The sequence below is a fragment of the Sceloporus occidentalis genome, unplaced genomic scaffold, assembly GCF_023333645.1.
Source record: "Sceloporus occidentalis isolate IW3139 unplaced genomic scaffold, rSceOcc1.0.p SCAF_7, whole genome shotgun sequence".
Lineage (NCBI taxonomy): Eukaryota > Metazoa > Chordata > Lepidosauria > Squamata > Phrynosomatidae > Sceloporus > Sceloporus occidentalis.
In genome coordinates, this window is record NW_028316987.1 from 63,725,639 (window position 1) to 63,740,111 (window position 14,473).

Consider the following 14,473-nt stretch of genomic DNA (forward strand, 5'->3'; position numbering starts at 1 on the left):
GACTCCTTTGCTTAAAGAATGACTTATTTAATCTCTTTTGAGGACTAGGCAGTTTCCTCTATCATCTTGTAACAATTCATACAAATTCTGTTGACACAGAAATGTGATCACTGGCCTACTGTTCAACAATTCAGCAAACCCTAAAGGCAAACATACAAACTGCCATACCAGTTTAATGGTCATGCATTTTCTTCAAACGAGTCTGGAGAGTGTAAACTCTTTGGGTTATTTGTTTTCTAGAGAAAATAAACCTCATTCTCTTTCTCCACTTTCTAGTCTGCTCTAAATAACAACACTACTTAGTAGCCTTATACTGAGTTTGAGCAAGGTCCACTTAGGTAAAGAGTAAGTCATCTGTGGCTCTCCAAATGTTGGACTGCAGAGACCATCACACCTCAAAACTGGATAGGGCTAATAGAGACAACAGTCCAAAAAATCTAGAGGATTACAACTTGTTCATGCTTAATTTATTTCATTATTGCATACATTAAATAGCTGTAGCGTGTGTTTCCCTGTCCTGCCACTGAGGATGCCAACATCTGAACTTGAGACCATATGCATCCAAAAAGGTACTCTGCTTAATTAACTACAGCCCTTTCTTGAAGCTCTTCTATAAGACAGAGGACAGTTCCTTATATTGGCCCATCAGGAGCAATATTATTTGCAGCAGCTCACCACAATTTCAAACAGAGGTCTTTCCTAGCCCTACTTGGAGATATGAAATATTGAACCTGGGGCCTTCTGCATGTAAGACTTCTGTTACACTAGTAATCCATGTAACAGATCTGAAGCAAAATAGTTGCTGGGCTGGCAAGATAAGCAGTGCAGGTAACAGCTGTTTCAAAAGCAAGTGAATGTACAATACCTTTAGGAGTTCTTTTGGCTCACTTCCTTCATCCACAACAATCAACTGAGCTCTTCCATTCCGCTCATTGTCCCGAATGCCTATAGCTACCTGAGTAGCTTTCAAGCGCTCATATTTATTGCATGTAGAGCCACACCACTGGTATATATCCTAGAACAAAATAAAGACATATTTGTTTAATAGGATTAACACAAGAAGCTCTGTGGAAAGTGTATAACATCTAAGGATCTAAACTCAACAACTTATTAAAAATGGTAACCATTCTGACACCACTTTTTTTTGTTATACAAAAATGGTTCTCAGGAGAACAGTCACTACAAACATATGCTTGATCTAGAAAAGAGTTGAAATCATGCAATATTTCCTACTAACATATTCCACAGTAATCCCTCTAGTTTGAGAACTATACTCAAGTACCTTAATACAATGGTTTTTAAAAAATATTTTCATTAACTCTGTTTTTAAATCTGGAACACTTTAACACACCACTTAAGGCTTCGTCGTTCTTTTGAATGAAAGAAAAAAACAGGCATCTGTATGTGTTCTTCTTCATATACAGTACATTGATGTACTCCATTTATTGCATTAGTGTTCCATTCCAAGCACATAAACAAGCAGATCTTGGTTTTAATGCCTCTTGGAAGCCAAAAAAAATTCTCAAATTCTAATTTCTACAAGTTACTTTAGTTTAGTTAATAAAAATATGCAGAAAAGACTATTAATATTACTATTCATTTGTTTATGCATTTGTTCTGGGTTTTTTTAGCATCATCTAGGTACATGCCGCTTTACAAAGAACAGAGGATAAGCTTTCTTATTTCCACTATTTAGCTAGGCAGACCAGTCTACCATTTTAATGGCTGGAGCCTAAAACGTCTAGTAACAGGATTCCAAGAAATATGTAAGTAGGCCATTCACATACTGGCTTTTAAGTCTAGCAAGTAAAAATAAATTTTCAAAAAGTGCTTTGAAACAAAAGTAGTATGACAATATGATAACTGCATTCACAGGAAAAAGATTATAAACTACAAATCCAGAACAGCATATATAATTTAAGAGAAGGATGGTAATTTCTCCATGTTAATTACAGTATGAACAAATGAACAGTGAGAAGTCATAATGAAAGTTACATCGGTTTCATACCACATACTTTTAAAGATGACATCATGTTAAATAAACAATGAACAACAAGACAGAAGATTTGGAAATAATTTCTCCTCAGTTGCTTTTTCTCTCCCCACACCCTGAAAGTCCTAGACGAAACAGTCTCATTAGGAAGAAAGCCAAGGCTTTGCATTCAAATATAAATAAAATAAAAAGTACAGTCTCTTGTTGTTTCCTCAGTCTACAATAAGGGAATACTTTTGTGTAACAAAAGAATATCTAGTAACTGTTTTTAAGAAATATCAGGAAATGTGTCCAAATTTCTCATTTTTGAGAGCTTTTAGGAAATGGGTGTATTAAATAATGTAGATAGAATACTATGAAGTGTCAAATTTATTATTATTATTATTATTATTATTATTCACACTGTATTTAATGGAAGTCTGCAGAACTAAAATTGATAGCTGGGAACAAAGTATCTACCTATAAGCTATGATGAATCATGACTGATATTGGTAATCAGTTCAAAAATCAGTTAGTACCCTAACTACTTAAACTAGGAAAGCCTTTAACCAACTCCGGCACCAAAATAGCCAGAAAAAGAATTAGGTATTTAATCATTTTGTGCAGAAGTTATTTTGAACAAAAAGAAGACATTTGCATGTACAATTAAAATGCTTTTAACCAGGAGCTTTTCTCAATAAATGGAATCTGCAATTCTTTGGGGGAAACACACACACACACACACACACAAAATCTTGGGGGGAATCCACACAGACAAAAGAAAGCAGTTTCACCCCAATTCAATCTTCAGCCATTTTACATGACATGTGAAACCAAAATGGGGGGAAACTGGGATCACGCTGCACTCTGTTGCAAAAATAAAATAAAAGCTGGTGCAAAAAAAATGCCTCTTTGCTCTGGTCTAACACAGAAAGTGCACATTATCACATTGGTATATAAACAGCACAACACGAGTGAATAATAATAATAATAATAATATTTATTTATATCCCGCCCCTTTGAGGTCAATCAGGGCGGCTAACAGCAATAAAATAAAATACATTATACATTATACATCAAATTCCCTCCCCCCCTTAAAAAATTATTAAATCAATTATAATTAAAACCAACAGATTAAACAACATTAACACATACACATTACAAGACAAAAACAAACCAGAACAAAACAAAACAAAACAAGTAAAACAAAACAAAACAATAAACTACGGTGGCATTTCCAGGGAGAATAATAATAAAATTTATTAATTTAATAATAATAAAATTTATGCCCAGGTAGCTTACAGATGCTGCCTGGAGCATAAGCCATGGGCCCAATAAGAGGCACCTGCTAGCGCCATTGCTTGTCATACAGTGTTTTTCTTTTGTGGAGCTTACAGGCACATGATGAGCCAGATACACCATCAATCCATCATACCAGTGAGCCATCACACACCTCATGAAATGAAATTGTGACAAACACAGCAGGTCGCCAATAATGCAATAGATGTAATAAAAACACACAAACTGGCCAGTCCGGCTGGGGACCATGGGGTGACAGGTGGGAGGGGGGCCTCCATGACTGTGCATTGCCAATGTGTCAATGGGTGCACCAATGCACTGTATAGGTGGTGTGTCACTTGTGCAACTGGTCACATGGCCAGTCATATGGGGCATTCAGTGGGATGACAGTGTGCAGGACAAGGGAAGTAATCCACATTCCTCTCCATCTGCTCAGCTCCTTAGGGATGAGGCAGGTCCAATGAAAGTAAAAAACAAACAACAGTTTCATGAACAGGGCACATATGCAAAGAAGACTGTATTCTACACCTACTAGTTTGAAGCAGAGCTTTCATCCAGTTAAAGAAACCTCCGTTCATAAATCAGATAGTCTTCAGTCAACTGAATTTGCAGAAATTTTGAGACAGTGAGAACGACAGCTTTGAAAGAAATAACACTAATTTTCCTGGTGCAAATGTGCATTATGGTAAGGACCCGCTCTGTGAATCTGAGAGGGGAGTGGCTCTTCTAAAATGGTGCCTCCAAACTTCAGTCTTCATAACTAATTTTTATTTGTTGCTCAGTTAACTTCTTCGTTATTTAATGCAATTACCCTTTATTGCACTTACACTTTAATCACATTACTGTGTTTTAGGGGCTATACAGATGGGCGTTGAGATGTGGCCCCTTTTTGCCCTGGATTGAAGCCACAGCAACCACACGATGTGGCCTCTGCAGGGAGTAAAATGAAGCACCGAAAATGAGGTTCTTTTTTGCTTCCTGGAAGGAGCATCGTAGCCATGATGGGGTGGCATGATGACGCTTCTTCCACGCTGTGCTATTTGGGCACTGCATGTGAGTTGTGCTATGATGCCACGCACAGTGTAAATGTGTGCGCGGCATCATGGTGTGATGGGGATGGAGTCACAGCATCAAGCATACAGACACTACGCCATGACTCCACTCCTCCTCTTATTCTTCTAATTGTACATCAACCTGGAAACCTATCTCTAAATGAACTTGTTTGGAAATTGATGATATCATTCCAAAACAAGCTGTGGATGGTTTGAGTAAACATCTGTGAAATGAGCATATGTAGTTTAGTATTAAAGCAGAAAAACCTGGAAGGTGGAATAAATGAGCAACAGAACTGCAGTTCCAATTTTATGCACTTTGCCTAAATTTATCTCCAATTCGAAACATCTTGTTCTTTGGCTAGACTTCATGGCCAATCATGCATCCTGAGCATATACCCAAAGGAGAGACACATAAATAGTGTTTCCTGGTTGGAAATGAAAGAAGTGCAAGACAAAAGCCCACTGTGACTTTCTAGACTGAAATAGTTTCACTTCAACTTTGAATTCTAATACATATTCCAGAAGTGTCACTCAAATTGCACAGTATATGCATACACAGAAAAGCTGTATTTTTGGCTAATATGAATGGATTTCAATTGGGAATTGTAACATGATTCTTAATAGTTTTATTTAAATGGAATATCTGAAAGCCCTATAGTACCCCTACTCACAGTTTTAGGAGAGGGATCTCTGAACTTACAGAAATGTTGAACTATAAGCTACCTGGGCGAGCAGGGTCCCATCTTAGTACCTGCACATGATACTAATATGTTTCTATAGCATTTCAAAAACCAGTACAACTATAGAAATGGAAATTATTATATTTCCATAAGTTTCTAGAAATAATGCTTTAAATTAGTTCTGAGACAGTCAACCCTCAGTATCCACAGACTTGTCATCTGCGGATTTGAGTATCCACAGATGGCAAGCCTGCACTGTCCCCAATGGTGGTGCGTGCAGGTGGCCACACCACCATTACAGATAGCCCCCAGTGGCCAGGCATGCATGCATCTGTGTGGTCATTGGGAACAACGTGGGCTGTCCATAATGGTGGTGCAGCTACATGCACACACTGCCATAAAAATCCCACTGTCCCTAATACTGGCACAAATTTTGAAACTTGAGCATCTGAAGATTTTGATATCCATAAGGGCGGGGGGGGGGGGGGGAGGTCTGGAATGGATCCTGGCAGATACCAAGGGCTTACTGTATTTTTGAGGGCAAACCTTTTAGACTTGTTTTTTACACATTCTATAAAAATGACTTTTTTCTGGACAAAAAACCAAAACATAATCCATTCTGGTTTTAAATTTATTTACTTGTTGAGTCTCCCTTATGAAATCCAAAATGCTCCAAAATCCAACTGTTTTGGAGATACAACACAAGTAAGGTAATTTGCAAGGCTGAAGAAGGATGTGAGGCTGGAGACAGATGTGAATCAAGGACAAGGAGCACCTCAGGACTGGAAGCAAAGTGCCTTACCATTTGGGATAAGAGGGGTTTTCCCTCCTGTTAAAATGTGACAAAAATACTGATGGGCCTTGCATACTTGGCATGTGGGGGGCAATTCCAAATTTAGTCCCTGGTTTCTCCAGGTACAACTGGGAATGATCCCAGTGTAGCAATATTCTATTATGGCTAGACTACTTCAAAACATAACCATTCATACGCTTCTCTTTTTGGCCCAAGGTCTTGGTAGTATTTCTCTGTGTACTCAAATCTGATCCTTTGTGGTATTTGTTTTACAAATAGTGAAATTTCAGATCTCTTTCTAAAATAGGAACAGGGCTTGTTTTTACAAATAACAAGACCAAAATATTTTGGGTGAACAAGAAGTATGTAGACAAGGCAGTATAACAACAACATAAACAACTTAAAAATTTAAATTATGATTTCCAATGCCTCCCATCACCTTCCTTCCTTGTCTTCCACTTCTCTTTCATCACCTAGTAAGCTATGTTCACTCCATTTTATTCACTCCAAACCTTGCAATGACCACATAGGGTTCACTGAAGAGCATTAAAAATTAATGGAGCTCAACTGGTTAATTTTAGCAAAACTCAGTTCTGTGCATGTTTATTGAAAAGTAACTTGCACCTAGTCCAATAAGATTTACTCCTTAGTAAATATGCATAGACCGTAGTCTTCCAGTGAAATCTGATGCATACTTACTAACAAGAAGGGTCCAGTGTTTAATGACGCTTCGTTTTTCATACATGCATTTTGGATTTTGAAACACAACCTACACATAGGGAGGGAACGCCTCTCCTCATATAGTCCACCCCGCACTCACAGAACATCAGGGAAAAATTTACTAGTTCATCCTAAGGTGAGATTGGCAGCAACTCACCAGAAAGCATTTACATCGTCCACACTAATGTACTGGAATAAACTTCCAGAAGAGCTTTGGATGAATTCTACATTGGATGCCTTCAAAAAGTTTTTAATGACCTACCTCTTCCGTTTAGCATATCCTCCGGACTCTTTATATAGAATGTTTCCTCTGATAGAAATGGCTAACTGCGATCGACAGATTCCATGTTTGTGTTTGTTTTATGTGCTGCTTTGGTTTTTATTGGTATTTAAATGTATAGATACATTATGTTGCACATTTTTATGATGTGTGTTTTTAAAGACTCTGTGAACCGCTTTATCGTTCCGGAAGAGCGGTATACAAATAAAGTATATTATTATTATTATTATTATTATTATTATTATTATTATTATTATTATTATTGCCTTACTAACTTCCTTACTATCTTTCTGCAAGCAGGTAAAAACCTTTTTATTTTTGTAGGCCTTTCAGGATTGATTTTTCAAGGGAAGCAGGCCTTCTATAATGTGCTGGGCTTCTATTTGTTGATTTAATTTGTTTTGACTGGTTTCATTTTTATGATGGCTTAATGGCTTTTTAACGTTTAAATGCTGTTAATTTTTAACAATGCCTGTTTAAGTGTTGCAAGGTGCCTTGAGTCCCAAAGTGGGGGAAAGGTGGGACATAAATAAATATTTTAACAATGATAATTCCTTGACAGTAAGATTCAATGAGGTGAAGGGTCCTATTCCCAGGTAGTCTCATAGGTTTGCACCTCAGCCAATTTTCAATTAGCCTATTACCTTTCTAGATAATATTTTGAGTTTCATTAAAATACACATCAACACCTTCCTAGCCTAGAAACTAATACCTACTTTAATAAATAATAATAATAAAATTTTATTTATATGCCGCCTCTCCCCATAGGATTGAGGCGGTTTACAACATCGGGTAAAACACAGTATGAAACACAACATACAATTAAAATACATCTTGTTAATTCCCCCCCCCCCCCATCCATACTACAATACAACATCATTAAACAATCCAAGAATTAAAAGAATTAAGCAGTTTGGATGTTCTCTGTGATGGTCTGTGTGCATGGAAGATGGGTTGGGTTATTCAGGGAAGGCCTAAATAATTTAATAATAATTGCATATTTTAATACATTATTAAGCATTTTACTGGCTCTTAATATCATGGGAAAGGATACCTTATTGACCTAATTATTGCTTTTTTAAAAAAGGACCGGCACTCCCAGACTCCAGAACAAGTTGTGACAGATATGTGGGTTATCAGGACAATTTCTGATTTTGGAGCTGCTGTGTTGTTGTTTTTTGTTTGTTTGTTTGTTTGTTTGTTTGTTTTTAAAGGAAAGAAGCACACACTGACATCCAGAAAGTATAGTAAATGAACAGAAATCTGGATTTTTGAAACTTTTCATTGAACAATCTGATATAACAATAGCAAATTCATTCTCTGGGTGTAGATGTTTATGTAGCATAGAATCACACGCCGGTGGAAAGATCAGGACCCTTTGAACAAAACCTCCAGGTTTGCAGAGGCACAAAGAAATCTCACAGCTGCCACCATTTCATAGATGATGATGATGATGATGATGATGATGATGATGATGATGATGATAGGATTTATATATATGCCGCCCAATCACTGGGAATCCAGGCAGCTTACAACAGAGGGGATAATAGACGGTTCCCTGCCCTCAGACTTACAATCTAAAATGACATGACACAAAAGGAGAAGGAAATGGTGCGGGGGGGGGGGATCAGGTCCAGCATTCTTCTCTCCCTCTGAGGCCTGGACCAAGGCAGATGGACTGGAGGTAGGGCTCTTTTTCTTAACCGAGGCTGGGCCCGATGGCGTTGAAACATGTATGCGCAAGCAACATCACAGTGTGGTCAAGATGGCAAAAGTTATTAATCAGGAAGAACACACAAGCTAGGAGATGCTGCAGCAGTTTGCTTTTGCCTGAGGGCTTATCTACACTGTCTACACAAAAAATCAGACATACATCACATTTTCCTGTTCCACAATGACTCACACTAAAAGACACAGCAAGGTGACATCAGCCCAACCACACATTTCCCCCAGCCAACTCACTTTGCTCTGCTGTTTTTTGCCTTCCACTATGCATCAACCTATCAACCAACAGCTGTTATTGTTTACCCATCAACCTAAACCACCTTGCACTCTGGTTCGATGCTTTGCCTTTGGTGCCCAAGTGTGTGAGGGAGGGAATTTTAAATGTACAGACACACATATGCACATGACAAGAGAAAGAAAAAAATAAAACCATACTTTATTTATCTTTTATTTATGAAAATGTTCAGCCGTGAGATCAGTGGTGAGGATTTAGATTGGGCTACCACCTCTCTCTTCCTCCCTCCCACCCAAGGACTATACTGTTTTTACTCTTCTCCCTCCAATCCTCCTCCCAATGCTCAATCAACGGTGTCATGTTTACTTTTGATTCAGTGAATACAGTGAGTGTATTCTCTCTCTCCATTTTCCATCATTTACTTGCTTGCTCATGTAGAGACAGCAATAACAATAACAGCTTCATTTCTATACCATTTCATACCACTCTAAGCAGTCTCTAAGCAGTTTACAACTGTAAGCTAATTGCCCCATCAAGTTGGGTATTCATTTTAGTGACCTCGGAAGGATGAAAGCCTGAGTCGACATTGAGCTCTGGCTGGTACTGAATTCACAGCCTTGTGGTTTGTGAGTGAGTGGCTGCGGTACAGGCATTTAACCACTGTGTCACCAGGGCTCCTAAACACTCCCTCCCCCTGCATAGATGCATTGCAGATCTATGCACAAATGAGCAAGCAAATGATCGGGCCAGGGGTAAAAGTGGAATCTGTGTGCTCCATTCACTGAAGTAAAAACAAAGACAACACAATGCTGATCTGGTGGGGAGAGGAATAAAAATAGTACAAATGAATGAGACGCTCGGGGGGGGGGGGGGAGGAAATGGATAGCCCAAACTAGCCCGTCACCACTGATTACATGACTGACCATATACTGAGGTTGAAAAACATGGCGGCACACACCAGGCTTTCCAACTCAATCAGCCCCACCTACCAAAAACTCTTCCAGCCCCCAGCTCCATACTGCAGCCACCTCAGAGTGCCAGCCATGCACAGGAAAATTTGGATTTTTTAGAAGGTTTGGGCTAAAAGGTAGCATTTTATAGATTGCATTAAAGTCCTCTGAATCACATTCCCTGCAAATTCACAGCTACTTCTCTGGAAATCATCAAGAACATCATGTGCCCAGTTCATGGCAACCATGAAGTCAATATAGGCTTTCTTTGCCAGTGTAGACAAGCCCTGGGTTTTCAGGAAAGGGCAAGGTTCTGTACTCTCCTCTTCTCTCCTCCCTGCTTTGCTATTTGCATGCAAAGTACTTTTGCACTTTGAATTTCAGTTTGCAGCAATGGAATATACTGAGGACAAATGGGGAAAGTAAGAAGAATAGAAACTGGACCATATTTAAGGCAGCTTGAAAAAGTAGGTAACAAAGGATAAATCAGGATTGTCTCTGCCAAATCAGGACAGTTAAACAGTATGATTTTTTAAAAAACAAAAAACTCTCAGAGTGAATAAAACAGGGAAATGAGAACAGATCAAGCTAAGTGCAGTTAGAACAGAATGACAGCTGACTGACTGTTATGGGTGGGTGGGATAGAACTGTTAAGTGCTACTCAACGTGAAAGTGAACGAGTTCCAGTCCATGAACTATTAGCTGTTGAGAGTTTGGGGGGGGGGGCAGTTGTACTATCAATAGTTAAATATTTGGTAATAGTCTTTGGCATTTCAGGGGGGAAATTGCCAGTCTCCTGCATCAGACAGCCAGAGAAACAGTGAAACAGGGTGCTCTAGAAAAGAGGACACTAGCTCTCTAGAATTCCAGACACAAGCATGCTATTTACAATATTTGCTTGCAAATCCCAATTCTTTCTAAAGCATAAATCACTCTCTTTGATAATAGAAGAATATGTTTTGCATTTTCCTTGGCTCATCTGTATGCCATTATTTGTGATTCATGCAAACAGTTATGTAAAGGAACTGTAGCAAAATTTTCTTATTTAGCAACACCCATGTGCATTGGCTAGGGAAGTTTGCCAAATTCATCAGAGTAACTGTTTCATAAAGCATTTTAATTCCCAGTTCTTGCTTTGTGTGTTGCAAATTCCAAATGGAGAAAATTCAAAACTGTAAGTTATAAAATTAGAAAATCTTGATACAGCTAAGTCTTTGCATAAAATCACAGCTACACTTGGAAGATAAGGTTACTCTCACAAAAGGTTTCCATGGCTAAAAGGTTTCCATTATAAGCTTCTGTTTTCCAAAATGCAGAACTCTGGAGTAACATCCTGTTCAGAGTGAAATTTTCCATTGTGATCATAAGTTTTTCTGTGTAGGCTTGAACCAAAATCTTTTAATGTATGATCTAGTCCTATATTATGTTGGGGAGAGGGTTTATGTGGATGTTTTTGTTTTTAACCAGTACTGAAAATAATACATAATATATTCAAAAGAGACAGTGTAAATACACTGTAAATGGAGATAGTGGTAGCTTTATTTCTTTGTTGCCTGCCACAGGCACAAAAAGGAGAAAAGCAGGGACCACTGTAAGAAGATCTTCCTTCACCCATTTTATTATTGTCCTGATAGAGGTTGTTCACACCTCTTGGGCCTTATAATTATTCTGCTTGGATATGTGCCCCTTAGAGGTAACATATTTCAGTTGCTGAGCCTCCACATGCTTTGGACTTGTACCCCCAGAATCCTTGATCTTTGGCCATGCTGGCTGGGGCTTCTGATAACTGAAATCCAAATTATCTGGGGGAATCAAAGGTGGGGAACAACTGAATGACAAGACAGTTAGCAGCACCACAGCAGAAGAGCAGCCAAAACAATTAAGATAGGCTGCCTGTCTGTCTTCAAGAGATACTGGACTACAACTCCCACCATCTCCAGACAAATGATGGGACTTGTGATCCAACACATCTGGAAAACATCTAATTGTGGGATGGATGACATAAGTTATATAGCAGGTCCTCGTTGGGATATGGAAAAGGAGGGATGACACATTAAGCTGAAGACTAGAATAGATACATATATGTATGAAGAGACAGAGAAAGAAGTCAAAATACTAATATTCACACTTTCAGCTTAAAGTATGTGCTCATTCCCAGTATCTGTAACATTTAGCAGGATCCACATGAGACAGAATACTCAAGGAGTAACCCAGAATATTCTGGCCCTGGAGCTGCCTGACGCACCTCCAATATCATGGGCACTCAGTTGCGACACTGGCCAGCTGTTTGCACGCATGTCTCACTGTGCCACTTGGCAATCACATGGCTGAGCACCTTGTTCTGACTGAACAAGTGACTCGTGGTGGCAGTGATGGTGCCAGGTGGCACAGCAAGAAACATTGTAAACAGACACCCAGTGCCATTCTGGAGGGTTGTGGCTCTTCTGGAAAGATCTGAAGCAAATTGTGAGTTATTTTACACCACTTTAAGGGGGGCATAGCTCAGATTCAATGCTAAACTGGCCAAATGTCATCTGTAAAAGACACTTCACATCATAAACCGGAGATTGGGCCCTGAGTTGTCAATACTACTCACAGTGGGAACAGAGGAAGGACCTTTTCTTTGGCTTGTGCAGAGAGAGCTCTAGAGGCAGTTTTTGTGTATTCAATTATTTATAATTTTCTGACAGAGAAGGCTAAATACTGAGCCATCACAGTTGAAGTGGTGTCAAATTGGATTTTTTTCTACAGTGAAGATGCAGCCATGGAGTACTTTTTGCTAAGTACTCAAACTATTTGATACACACTGCATCAATAAATAGCAAAGAGCCCCATAGAATTTTGAAGATTAACACATTTTATTTGGCATATGCTCTTGTGGACTCCATCTCACTTTATCAGATGCATCAGATGAAGTGAGATGGAATTAACAAAAGCTAAACCAACTAAAATTGCTTAGCCTTGAAAGTCCCACAGGACTCTTTCATGTAATTTGTATAAGTGGAGATCTACCATCCAGTAATGGATTCAGAGGGTTTAGTAGCTACTGGATTTAGACCTAAAACTCTATTTCCTTACATTCTTTCCAATCAAATCTGCTGTGCCTAAAGGAGAAGTCACATTCTAAATTTTCCAGTTTGGTTTTGGTTGCATAATATAGCAAAGGGTGGAAGTCCCCTAAATGGCATGGCTTGCCAACTCTTCTCAGATACTTATGGCTCATTCTTTTTCTGTTGTTTTGGGTGCCACAGGTTACAAAATTTTGCTCCTGCAACTCGTGATGCCTTTGGCAATAGACTGCTTATTCTTAGTTTTTCATAGTTTGAATCATTGGCATGCTGCCTGAGTTCCATGATAGCAACTGATAATGAATACTACATCCTTAAACATAACTTGTGTCATTGTTTTAGTAAAGGTTACATCTCCTGAGTGCACAGAGTTGAGAGTAAACAAGATAGGGGGAAAAGCAGCTTTGATTCTCATCTTGTGAAAATCCACTTGCTCTTCACACATGATTTCTGCCTTATATACAACATTTTTTTTAAAAAAGTTTCTCGGTTTCTTTTTCAAACTAGTTGCTGTTGCAACCATCTTAGACATGTGAGAGTTCTAATTAATAGAATTTCCAGTGCATTTCTTTTTGTTCAATCATTTGCTTAAATGCTTAAAGGGAAGTGGTCAGCAGAGAACCACAAATGTTTATGGTCCATAACATTATCTATTATTGCAGAGGAAGATTCGTAATATAGAAGAGGAGCTCAGACGTAATACTCATATGATGTTCAGTAAGTATTTGGAGTAGTTACTTTGTTTGGAAAACTTTGCTCTGTACAAACTTACCGTTCCAAGATCTACGATGAAGCAGTCTCCTTTGTTGAAGCTCTCCCAGCTAAGAGGAACCTCAGTGGCTCGAACCACTCTCCGGCCTTTGATGTGCAGAAGTCTCCGTGCACTTAGGTCATTTGTGATGACATGCTTAAAACCTGATGCAACACCGCCTGCCTATGTGAAGTAAAACAATTAATGTTAGCTTGTTTCCTTGGTCAATCATATACAATCTTAGAGCTTAGTTACAGATAGAATTTCAGATACTGCAGCAAACCATGTCTGGGCTAACCACAGATTTTAGAAACAACACCATAGTTTGAACTTCAAGGAATACAAACGGTAGACTGTAATTTTTGGTGGGTGGCTTACTGGCTTTTGTTTTTTTTGTACTCTCAGTGTAGTACATATGATGGGCTTTCCTCCCTCCTGAGAGTAGGCCAAGAATTTTCACTATCTATAACAGGAATAGGTAATCCAATACTTTCTTTCTTTCTTTCTTTCTTTCTTTCTTTCTTTCTTTATTTTTTAATTTATTTAATGAATTTATATTCCACCTTTCTCCCAAAATGGGATTCAAGGTGGCTACAACTCCCATAATCCCTGCCTATTACTGCTAGAGATTATAGGCATTGTATGAAATATCTGTGGGAAGCTGTAGTCAAATATCAGTGGATCATACTGACTTTGAATAAAGGTGTCAAAGCCATGCAATATAATGACAGCAATTTCAGATTTCTGCATGTCTGTGGCAATTATTGCACACAATTTATCCAATCTTTTCCCTGATGGGATAGACACGCATATAACTGTCAATGACGGATCTTACCGCATTCTCCCATGGCCGGGCATATGCAGCCCGTATGCAGCCCATATGCAACTGTCCTTATCCTGCAGCTTTTCAAGAATGGGAAAATCCAATCCTTGAAAAGCCTGGGG

The 14,473-nt window shown here is 38.7% G+C and overlaps 1 protein-coding gene across 2 annotated transcripts in view; it reads right to left on the minus strand.

The window, feature by feature from the left end:
- LOC149309849 (scinderin-like) overlaps positions 1 to 14,473 on the minus strand; it is a 79,656-nt gene that overhangs the window by 50,839 nt on the left and 14,344 nt on the right. For both annotated transcript variants that reach the window (XM_089533147.1, XM_089533146.1), the window contains exons 3-4: positions 13,550 to 13,711; positions 866 to 1,015 (exon numbers count right to left, since the gene is read on the minus strand). In XM_089533147.1, the coding sequence (XP_089389273.1) occupies positions 866 to 1,015; positions 13,550 to 13,711 (312 nt within the window). The remainder of the gene's footprint in view (positions 1 to 865; positions 1,016 to 13,549; positions 13,712 to 14,473) is intronic.